This window comes from Helianthus annuus, chromosome 13 (assembly GCF_002127325.2).
Source record: "Helianthus annuus cultivar XRQ/B chromosome 13, HanXRQr2.0-SUNRISE, whole genome shotgun sequence".
In the NCBI taxonomy this organism is placed as follows: Eukaryota; Viridiplantae; Streptophyta; class Magnoliopsida; order Asterales; family Asteraceae; genus Helianthus; species Helianthus annuus.
The window spans coordinates 144,294,670-144,307,342 of record NC_035445.2 but is presented as its reverse complement, the minus strand read 5'-3'; the positions used below and the strand labels follow the sequence as shown (position 1 = coordinate 144,307,342).

The window sequence follows — 12,673 nt, the reverse complement described above, 5'->3', positions numbered from 1 at the left end:
TGTTTTGACTATTATATTTTTTTTGTAGGTACAATATGATGTTTGTACCGTTTACCGGCGTTGACAATCACTATCGTAATGTTACCCTGGGTGCTGCTATAATAGGTAATGAAACCGCCGAAACATATAGTTGTTTGCTTAACGTCTTTCGGCAGGCATTTGGTCGTGCACCACCTGTGATTGTAACTCATCAAGAGCCAGCTATGAGGAAAGAGATTGAAGACACTTGGCCTGAAAGTAGGCACGGGCTTTGCATGTGGCATATAATGGACAAAATTACTACCAAGGTTTCTTAAGTACCAAATTAGGCGTATTTGAGCTTTGTTTCTTTAGGTTTACGACGTTTATTGTTTGAATGAATTCATTTGTTGGATTTTATAGCTGAATACGACGTTTTTGGTTTTTTGATTAATTTCTGATTGTGGTTTTATATTGTAAAAATAGGAAATGTTGTTTAGCGATGTGGTTTTACTTTTATATAATGTTTTATCCTGTTGGTTTGATATTTAATTTTTGTTAATGTTGTTTCGTGTTTCTTAGGTTGGCGCTCCCCTATATAATGGAACCGATTTTAAGAAAAGGTTGTGTGCCATTTGTTGGACCGATGCATTACTCCCTGACCAGTTTGAATCCGAATGGGGTGTTATATTGACTGACTTTGATTTGGCGAATCATTAATGGTTAGAGTCAATTTATCAGATTAGGGATTCATGGATACCCGCATACTATCGTGATGAGCACATGTCTGGGCCGATGCGCATTTCCTCACGTTCGGAAAGTGAGAACCATTTTTTTGGGCAGTTTTGCAACCTGGACTGTACGCTTGTGGAATTCATAGGGCATTTTGACTCTGCAATCGAAGCCCAAAGACACGAGCATAGGAAGAACGAACATGATACCAGACACACGAAACCCGACATTTGGGCAAGAGAATTTGTTTTAGAAGAACAACCGGCAAACATATACACACGAACATTTTTTTGATGTGCAACTTGGAATAAAGAGAGCTATTCACAATTGTGGTATTGGAAGTTGGGAACAAAGAGAGGATAATTTTGTGAAGAACTTTTCTCAACCGTGTACGACATTTTTTTAAGGTGACTAGGGAATGTAACAATTGTTGGTTTTTAAACTTATGTTTTCATGGTGTTTTATTTCATAGATTGAACTGAGTATATATTTTTTCTGCTTTTTTTGGCAGTTTTTTGATGTATTAGGTTATGATGCGGGAGCAAGATATGACTATGAGTTGTGTGTGCAATAGGTATGAACAGTTTGGGCTGTTGTGCGCGCACATTTTTTGCGTTCTACGGTTTCTTGATATTAGGCAGTTCCCTAAAAGGTATATATTACGACGGTGGACCAGGGAAGATGTTCCTAATAGTGCTCCTGGAGCGATATTAGGTATTAATGAAGGCGATGATCAGTACCATCAAGTTAATCGGGTTGTACGTGAGATAACACAGTCAGCGGAATCTGTTATTAACAGGTTGGTCACTAACTTCGATGTGTTGTGCGCTTTTAGGGATCATGTTGTCTAGTATCAATCGAAGGCTGATGAGGCAGTGTTAAACGCACCCCCAAAGAGTCGGAGTTACAGGTTTGCCGAAATAATTGGTAACATCCAACCAGCGTCTGTAACTGTTCGTGTACCGGTTGGAACTAGATTTAAAGGTATGGGCAAGCCTAAAAGAATGAAGTCTAAGCGTGAAATTGCGATAAGCCAATCTGGGAAAAAGAGACGGGAGTGTGGCAATTGCAAACGTAAGGGGCATAATCGATGTAGATGCACGTTCCCCGCAAGGGAAAAGAATGATGACACCTCGGAAGGAGAGGGAGAAGCGGATGATGAAGCGGAGGAAGAAGTTCAAGAGCAGGAGGAAGTTCAAGAGCAGGAGCAAATGTCCGAGGACGAGTAGATTACCAAATTATGCGTATTCTTTCGTTAGTTTTATGAAGTTTATTGTTTTCTTGGATTCGTTTGTTGGATTTTATAGCTTTTTGTTTCATTGCAATTAAAGTTTTGAACGGATGTTCTTGTGTCCGTTATAAGAGATACAGATTGATCTCTTAAAACTCTTAGTTTGTTTCTCTCTTCTTTGTACACCGACAAACAAACCCAAGCAATTGCCCATATAGAAGGAAACTTAAACATAAAATTTAAATCCAATAACAATTCTCTAAATCCCTCATCAGCAACCATACTAAGTGGACGATTATCTTTTATGCACACACGAGCAAGAAAGATTCTACATTTTTCTTGTCTAAAAGAATGAGAAGCCAAGATACCTCCGCCTTCCTTGAACTTTTAGGCTAATAGAATCGAATAGCGTGACCAATTATTGATGTAGATAGTTATTGAAGTAGATAAAGAAACACTGAACGAACCGGTCACTAGCGCTGATGAGCAAAACGTGGAGCAAAAGAAAAATGAAGGTGGTAGTAAAAGATCATTTATGTGGGATGCAAAATGTTCTTATTATTTAAAGGCCGTCTCCGAAAGTGATAAAAATATTTTGGGCCTCGGGCGAGACAAAAATGGGCCCACTCCTTATATTTTAAATTCATTAGTTATGCATCAAAAAACTACAATACGGTTACTATTTTTATAAAATAAACAAAATAAAAGTAGTTCAGCAAAATGATTGAACTTACTTAAGCGAATCGTGCGACTCTCCTAACTTAAATTTAATGTGTAAAAAATAGAATCTAAAAAGATGCATCACAAACCAAAATTTATGAAACATGGAAATAAATACCAAAAGTCAAAACTTAACAGGCCGGCTACAAAAAATAAAAAACAAAGGTAAAAAAAAAATAATGGCAATGCTAAGAATCGAACACACAACCCTCGAGAACAAAACTGAGCTTGAAGACTCGCTTATATATTACAAAACCAGGCCCCAATTTTACATATTAATAGTAAACAAAAATTTAAAATTTCGGGCCCTTTTTAGTTTTGGGCCTCAGCTTTCGCCCGGGCTGCCCAGCCCAATAACCGGGCCTGATGGCAGCCGGTTCCAAAACAAATGGTACAAGTTCCTTGCGGTATCATTTGTTGAGAGTATGCCTCAAGTCATCACTTTATAGGAAGGTAGATTTAAAACAATCTAAAATAGGCTTTAATCCTAAAAGTTCGGGAAAGCCGGTGGTAGCTTGGCTTCTCATTCTTTTAGCCAAGAAAAATATAAAGCAAGAAAAATATAGAATATTTCTTGCTCGTATGTGCATAAAAGATAATCGCCGTGTATAGTTGATGATGAGGGATGTAGAATTTGTATGGGAGTTATCCGATGTTTAACTTTCCTTCTAGATGGACAATTGCCAGGGTTTGTTTGTCGATATACGAAGAAGAGAGAGAAACTAAAACAAGTTTTAAGAGATCAAAGTGTATCTCTTACAACCGACACATGGATAAAAAAACGTAGCCACTTTTTGTATTGCTCGGCCAATTAGTTGCTATTTTGCTAACAGTTATGGTTGTGTTTTGTTTATGGTTTAATCGTTAATGGAAATCCTTGTTACTTCCATAGGTTTGTTTATGGTTTAATCGTTAATGTAAATCCTTATTACTTCCATGTGTGCTATTAGTTTTTTTTTTATTTGCATGACTCGCACCTTCTCAACGACAACACACACAACAGAAGAAGATAGAAACAAGAAAAAAAACAACCCGGTTATTTAACTATAACCGAACAATAACCGAATTACCCGAAACCGAAATAACAAAAACTGATCGGTTAAGAAAATGTAAAAAACGATCATTTCGGTTTCGGTTACTACTCAAAACCGAACCATGCACACCCCTACTCTCAACTACCCTATAACTTTTTAAACAAAATATAAATAAAACAATTAAACACCAAAAAATAACTAAACATTGATTTTAAATAGGGGTGCGAACGAGCCGAGCCCGAGCTCGGCTCGTGGGTAGTTTCTCAAGCTCGAGCTCGGCTCGTGGGTAGTTTCTCGGCTCGTTTATTATCTATTAATTAATATATTAAATAAAAATAATATAAAGAATAGACTCGTTTAGGCTCGCGAGCTCGAAAAGTGAAGCTATGGCTCGTTTACTAAACAAGCTTATTTTTAGGGTAAATGTTATTAAATAAATGAGTTTTATTTAGGCTTAAAATTGGCTCGATAAGGCTCGGTTCATTTTGTGCTTTTCCTCGAGTAGCTCACGAGCCACAAGTATCATTTGCACCCCTAATTTTAAATAAAAAAAAATACATAATTCAAATTAAAAAAAATATCAAAATAGAAATAAGAAAATACATGGGTATAAAATTAAACTATTCCTTGTCCCACTCAAGGAGGTAGAATAGATCTTTAGCTTGCAAGATGTTCCACGAGATCAAGTCGAAAATCTGTATTTTCATCGATCAACTCGACAAGGACATTATCCTCATAAACAGGCTCGACCGAATGCTGCGTTATGTCGACCGGTGATATCTCATTTCCGTCGCCCTAAATGCACGCATACGCCATGCTCAGAAACTTGTCTTATAGCCCTCATGGGTCACCTAAGTATGCCGCATTTTCCCTTTAGAATACCGAAAGCACGCTCCACATTTTTTTTGCAACTTCTTGAACTTCTTTTTATTCGGATCGGTCAGATATGGAAAGGCTTTCACAAACATTAACCAAGTAGGGTAGATCCCGTCGATTAAATAGTATCCATGTTTGTATAAGTGTCCATTTACATAAAATGGACACTTAGGCACGGTTCCATTCCGTTGGGTGAAAAAATAGACATTTTGATGGCGCACACACTTCATGACCAAGGGGCAGTTACGAACCATGTGTATGAAATGAAATGATAGTTTTTGTTGTCCATTTAAACCCATATTAATGCAACTCATTTTATTTATTACAAGATTAACGTGTATGCCCGTTTCTCTTTTGTGCGACTATAGATTGAAATTCAAAATTCCTTGTTAAGTCCTAGAGAGTGAGCCACTATGAAACCTTACAAGAAAAATTAGAGCTCGTGACCTCATCTTTAAATCATTCAATTCTACGTCTTTTCCTTTTCATAAATAAAAAAAACAAAAAAAAAAAAAAAGAAACCTTAGTTCTAGTTCGAGCTCGCGACCTCATCTCCGACAGTACAACTACTAATTATTTACTATAGGAGAGACAAACGTGTCTTAGGTGAAAAATATCTATTTACTCTATTGAACTTATCACATTAACTCAAATTTTGGGTGTCGCGCACAGGTAGCTAGAAAAATCTCTTGTTATGAGACGCTTAGACCCAACATACCGCTTAATTAGCTCGATTTACCAAAGATGGCCAAAAGTTATCGATATGTGTGTATTTCATTCTATTCCATCCATACAAACAAATTCTACCTCGTATCAGATAATTATATAGTACATTACAAGATATGAAGAACACATGAAAACGACAGCTAAGTGAACAATTTAAATAAGCTGATACAAACAGACCTGTCATAAAATGGTGGTTTTTTCTCACTGTTCTTTTCGGGCTTTCGATCTAGCTGGCTTTGTTTTGATAACGTTACCAAGAAGGATCAGTACGACAGGAATAATAGTTCCAATGTAGTATACACTCCCGTATGATGTTAGTGTCTCATGGAGGCTTAATACCTGATGCAAAAAAAAAAAAAAAAAAACAAAAACAAAAAACAAAAAATTAAATATGTATTAAAAGATCTACTCTAGGAGGGTGCTTGGGGTTGTGATTTTGGAGAAGATTATTAAATCAATAAGACGTCTACAAAATAGTGTTTCTCAAACCATCTAAAAAATGATTATCTGCGTTTTCTTAGACACACAAGGTGTTTTTTATAAGTCAAGTTTAAAAAAATGTAAAGTACACCGATGGTCCCTGTGGTTTACAAAATTTTTGGATTGGTCCCTAGCTTTCCAAAAGTACACGGATGGTCCATGTGGTTTGCACTTTGTAACGCATTTAGTCCCCAACCAGCAAATCTAAATGTTTTAGCATGTGGAAGTTATGGACTAAACGCGTTACAAAGTGCAAACCACAGGGACCATCAGTGGCGGACCCAGGATTTTATTTCAATGGGGTCCATTTTCGGGTCGGTCCTCGTTCGGGTCGAGTTAAAGTGAGGTTTGAACTAGATTTTTAAAAAAAATAAGAAAAATGGGCTTATCAAGGATTGAACCCATGACCTCTTGGTGGAAAAGAAGGAGATTTACCACTACACCAACTTTCTTTTTATCTTTATGGTGTCCACCTAATTGTATTTATGGGGTCCATATACAATTTAATATACCGAATCTACTATTTTTTTAAAAAAGATTGGGGTCCGGGGACCCCGGTGGCACCAATGTGGGTCCGCCCCTGGGGACCATCCATGTACTTTTGGAAAAATCTGGGGACTAAATGCCTTAAAAAGTGCAAACCACAAGGACCACCTGTGTACTTTTAGAAAGCTAGGGACCAAATCCAAAATTTTGGTAAATCACAAGGGATTATCCGACTATCCGTGTATTTACTCTTTAAAAAGAAAAGTCAATTCAAAAGTCAAACTACTTTTTCTTTCAGTTTGAAATAAGAGAAGAAGAAACAACCAGCACGACACTAACCATGAAACCGACGCAGGAGTAGCTCAAAACGAGAACTGTATAAGCAAAGTTCACAAGCATAAATAACTTCTTAAGCAACCCCAAATTTGGCGGAACGGATTGTTGCCATCTGTAAATGGCTGCACACGACAAACAAAAACAATAAGGTGTGACTGCAAATTATAGATTAAACATAGCAATAAGCAATACAATAGTTTATAAAAAGAGTAGGCCAACTTTATTACCTCTTGAACCAGCAATCATCAAAGCTGATTGAACGAAGAATATGATGTACCCCGGATACAACCCCTGTTATCATAGATTTATATCTGTTAAATTCCTGAAGAATCAAGGTTTCGGAAAAACACTAAACGTGGGAACTTACATGCCAAACAGCACTAACGGTTTGTGTTGCAAGCAACTGGAAGAAACCAGCCTTCTTCCCCTTTGGAACAAGTCTGTCGTAAACATCTAAGGATACGTACAGGTGTTAGGCAATAAAGAAACTAGCAACATAACTACAGGTGGCAAATTCGACCTATAATATACTTATGTATGAGTCGATCTTGGGTTGTATAAATTTATCCCAAACGAGTTAAACAGAAAATAGCTAACAAAGAAATGAGTTGAAAGGTGCATATTTTTTATATGATTAAAAACTTGAAAGAAATATATAAAAGAAGGGTTTCTGTGTCGGCCCGACCTGTAGGCTGTAATCGAGCCGAGCCAGGTTGAGCTCGAGCTCGAGCTCGAACTTAAACGAGCCAGCTCGGCTTGGCCCGTTTATTTTGTCGAGCTGAAAAATCGAGCTCGAGCTCGGCTCGTAAAATGTTCGAGCCAGCTAGTTAATTTTTATATTTTTTTTACAAATATTGATAACATAAAAAGCAAAACAAATAAATAGAATTTACACATATATTTATATGTATTGTTTTTAATTTTCTAATATTTTAAAGACTGAAAGGCATATTAAAAGTTTTATATGTATAATTTTTGTTTATTTTCCCATATATTTATATGTTACTGATTAATTAAACTTAAAATGTTCACATTTCATCCCCCTCCCACAATTCTTTTTTAAGACACTTAAAATTAATCTCTATAAAATAATATAATTCGAGCCAGCTCGTGAGCCAAGCCAGGCCAGGCCTAGCTCGGGCTCGGCTTGCTTACAATCGAGCTTTTTTCGAGCGAGCTGCGAGCTTTATGAACACCCCTACCAACCTGGCAGAACCATTTAGAACCATTCCACCACTGACATAACACACATGAGGGAACAAAGACTTACAATGACGAAGCCACGTGCTGACTTGTATATTCCACACGAGCGGTATCTCTACAGCGCTCCTAGCAAACTCAAGACCCAATATATCAACATTTTTGGCGTGGTCCCATCGGGCCTTGGGTGGAGAAGAATCAGTCCATCCACTAAAGCCCAAGCCAGAAATAATAATAGCAGCTTCCGATATGGACCATATAAAATAATACTTCCAACGGGCCGTAAGGCCCGCCATGTACTGGTAGCTAAGTCGTTTCCAGAATCCCCACTCTTTGTATACCGGGTCAGTGAATTTCGATAGTGGATAATGGGGTACCAAATATAAGTATAAACCCATACAAAAACCCGCTTGAACAAGAGCTCTAATGGTTGCCCTGAATGGTGACGGCGAACCTTTCTCGGACTTGCTCCATATCTGGATGAAGGATTATAAAAGATCGGTCAGTAAAAACTTAAGCTAAAATAACGAGAAAAATAAATAATAAACAAGAGTTAACTGTCATTTTCATCCCTGTGGTTTGTCCAATTATGTCGGTACAGACCAAATTTCAAATTTGTACCATTTTCGTCCCTGACATTCTGGAAACATGTGTCCGTCCAAAAACTTAACGACTATTAAAAACTGTCGTTTAATGAAGTGAAAAACGCCATTTTTCTTATTATTTTTTTTCTTAAACCCTATTAAAGGAAAATGACGGTTTTACCCTTCATTGTAAACGGTAAGTTTTTAACAGACGTTAGTTTTTTGGACGTAACTGGGATGTTTCGAGAATGTCAGGGACAGAAATGGTACAAATTTGAAATTTGGCCAGGACTGGCATAATGGGACACACTACAGGGAGGGAAATGGCAGTTAACTCAATAAAAAATAAAAACTGACGCTACGCACCCCCTTCCCTTCTGTCCAATCTAAGTAATCCTTCATTTCGTAAACCGGGCCTGCAAAGTGACTTGCACAACAGAGACAATATCCCATGTACTCTATTAAAGAAGGTAGCTTAAGCAACCGGTTTTTCTTTTGGGAATCACGGAGATCTTCCTCTTTTAGTAGCCCATCATTGTAATTAATGGCGCATGAAATCACTTTCAATGTTAACACCATAAGAGCTCCTATACGATGAAATAAAATTCAGTGTAATTAGTAATTACCGTTGAATCGAACAGGTTAATGACGTGAAGATTATAAAAAATAAGGTAGCAAACATAATATGATTATCAGAAGTGCAATTTAATCACAATTCACAATGCATGTATATACAGAAGAAGTGTCCACATACAGACCATTAGTCTAATAAGAAACAGCACTTAGTGAGAAAAATAAATGAGACATGTATAAATCATATAATGGTTTGTTTGAGGGTGATTCTCAGATATGATGACTTATTTGGGATTTGTGAGAATTTGATTTTCCAATTAGTAGTTTAATTTTTTTTCACAATATCTCTTAATGTTGTATGTAATTATGTATGCCTCCTTTAAATAAGTATCCTAATATAACCATTTCTTAAAAAAAATATATATATATCTACCACCTCTTCTATATAGAGTCAGTATTCATACAAAAATTGACTCGTATAGAATTACATATTACAGGTTAACAAACAGACTCTGATATTTATATTCAATATAACATACCTTAAAGTGATAGAATAGATATGATTGTATAAATCTTCGCATACGACTTATTATTTTTTATATTTGCAAGTAAAAATTGCAATAAATTCAGCATTGTGCAAAATGTTTTACTATTTTCTTATGCTAACATAAACGCCATTATGGGTATGTTTGGCAAAAGTAGCTGGTGGCTGGTGTCTGGTGGCTGGAAGCTGGTAGCTGGTGGCTGGAAGCTGGTAGCTGTAGCTTTTTAGATATAATTGGTGTTTGGCAGAGTAGCTGGAGATTTGAATAAAATGTATAAAATGACCAAAATGTACATAACTAAAAATTTTAAAAGTTTGTGCATTAAAAATTTCATTATCTTTAGAGGTTAAGATAGTCATTTTTTCTCTAAAAGCTTGTAGCTCCTTCTAAACGCTACTAGTAGGAGTGTTCAACCAAAAGCTTCAAGCTCCTAACCTAAAAGATTCAAGCTCCTTCAACCAAACAAGGCTTTTTATTGAGTAGGAGCTTTTTCTTAAAAGCTTAAAGCTAGAAGCTCCTAAAAGCTCCATGCCAAACATACCCTTATATCTTAAATAAACTTATGTAGTGTCCTAAAAGTAAAAACTAACAATCAGTAAAATTCTCACCTACTAAATACCATTTCTCATTTTTTTCTATTTTCATACTTTCAATGTTGAAAGGTTTAAGATGTCATTTAAAACTTTCATTTATACTGTATCCACCTTCCAACCACTTTCTACTAAATTTATGGAAAGTTAGGTTCTATGGTTGGCCATCAATGCAAGCTAATGAATTACTCAACTCATGAAGTACAAGCTACACCTAACGTGATTTAAGGGCGAATCTACGTTTTCCTACCAGTGTATGCACTACCATAACAAATTCTCCGGTGTTAAAAAACAGACAAAATTTAATGATGTTTGTGTTCACAGCACAAAACAACACTATATGATTTTTCTTAATTTTGCATCTCAGCTGTAACTAAATTTGTCTATATAATTTCAACTAATATTCTGTAAAGGAGACAATCCATATTTTTACATTATAAGTTGTGTTTATTTTCTTCTTTTATTTTGATGGAAATATGTTGTAGTAAATGAAAAGGTGGAGACTTAAGAGAGGCCTTACCAGTAGCATCAATACCCCCTTCCTTCCATGCATCTCCACTCATGTAGTACACATGGCTACAAGTTTTTCAAATAATTAACACTTATTAATCCTTCCAATCCAGTTTTCGAACAATTAACCTTATCTTCTCTAGCTAAAATAGAGAAATTAGTATTTATATATTGAATTCTAAAACAGGAAAACAAGCAAAAAATCGTTCGATTTTACACAATTTCACAGTGTTGTAAGAATCGCTAGGCGCTAGTCAATCAGTGGGGTACCGACTAGCGATTAATCGGGATTAACAGGGATTAATCGGAATTAATCAGATCAGGATTTTTATATGTAATTTTTAGTTATATACACACACACACATTTTTATATGTAGTTTTTTAGAGTAAACATGTTTTAACCCCTCATTGACCAATCTTTTAAAGTAATTAACGGGAATTTATATGGTTTGGTCAAAATTTGGCCGGGATCCGGCCAAAACTTGGCCAGAATAGGACCGCCATTGACCGCCTAGCGATTAATTGGACATTAATCGGTGAACCTCCGATTAGTGATTAATCGGCGACTAATCGGAGACTAGTCGGGATTTTTACAACCGTGCAATTTCACAAGATAACTAATTCAGTAGTACAAATCACAAGCAGCAATTCAACACAACACAAATCTAATCAATCCAAATAGCATAATACACAAATTCCCAGTTACAATAAAACAGAAACTTAACCCTAACTACTCCAAACTATATCTAAGGCTGGCAAAATATGTCTTATCGTGTTTAACAAGTATCAAACATGAATACTACTCGTTTAACTACTGTATACCTCATGTTTATAACACAGTTGTATGTTTTATTACGATGAATAAGAAATCATGGAGCCTAGCCTCCTAATTTTGATTATTATTAATAAAGTACAAAATTAAATGGTGTACACTTAAACAGGTCTTATTGTGTCTTAACAAGTCATAAACAGGTCAGGAATTGCCATATATCACAATTTCAAATTAAACAATCAAACAACAATATCATACACAACACGAATCTAAACCCTAATTACTCAAAACAACTTCAAAACCTCAAATCAAAGTATCAAACAACAAAACAACAATATCATACCATCCAATAAGGTATCCAAAAGCTAACACAAACGTAATCACTCCACACCGCTTCCGATACACCACCATTGACACATAACCGACGAGCATCGGCACCAGAAAGTGCAGATTCGACGAGAAACCGAACGATAAGTACGACAACACAACTCCGGTGACAGCAGCGTAGAGGTGTTTTCCGGTGGCGCCGCCGGGAACGAACCGGTGGAAGAATCCGGTCGGAATAGTGGCGATGAAGCATAGGAGGAACCGGAGCACCGGTACGGATACTCCGATCGCCGCCGCCGTTGATTCCATATCCATTGGTTGCTTGGTTCACACGGTAAGTCCGTTTGAGATTTGGTTCCGGTGAAACGAGGGTTTAAATTGGGAACGGTGGACGTTGGAGTGGGCCCGGAGAAGGTTGACGTGTTGTGACACGTGGATGGATGTGATTGGTTTAGGACGCAGCCGATAAGAGTAGGGTTTTGGAAGTTGGTGGTTTATGAAGCTTCCATAAAAGTTGAGGTGGTCAAAAGTCAAGATTATACATATATTTTTTAACGTCACAAAAAAAAACAATTTATTTCACTAACAAAACTAGCTAGAAACTAAAAACACTATGAAACATAGAGAAACCAAATTACATCAAAAGAAAAACCAAAGCCCAAGCAACCAAACTACCAAATGGGAACCCTTAATGCGGGCGGATACGTGGTAGAGTGAGTGAAAACCTGCCTAGCCTAGGAGGAGCAAGTTTTGTGATCCCCTCTATTTTCAAACACTTAGATTTCAAAACCATTTTCTGCCCGAACACCTTTAGCAAAGACCGAAACACATCTACTTTTTGAATCTCCTACACAGTAGCAGCTATGATGGTGTGCGAAAGAGATCGTGATTTCGAGGGGCATGTGATTTGTAAAAAAAATCCTACATATATATGTTAAATTTTATTTAGATAGTAAACACATAACTATTCAAATAATGGCCCATTTACAAATC

At 36.6% G+C, this 12,673-nt stretch overlaps 1 protein-coding gene across 1 annotated transcript; it reads right to left on the bottom strand.

The window, feature by feature from the left end:
- Nucleotides 1–5,296: 5,296 nt before the first annotated feature.
- Nucleotides 5,297–12,044, bottom strand: LOC110899610 (lysophospholipid acyltransferase 1). Its single transcript, XM_022146494.2, has 8 exons — nt 11,697–12,044; nt 10,592–10,647; nt 8,730–8,950; nt 7,850–8,255; nt 6,947–7,032; nt 6,807–6,870; nt 6,583–6,701; nt 5,297–5,616 (listed from the first exon to the last, which is right to left on the bottom strand). Exons 1-8 carry the CDS (start codon nt 11,993–11,995, stop codon nt 5,479–5,481), a joined length of 1,389 nt encoding a protein of 462 aa, XP_022002186.1. The 5' UTR covers nt 11,996–12,044; the 3' UTR covers nt 5,297–5,478.
- Nucleotides 12,045–12,673: the final 629 nt, after the last annotated feature.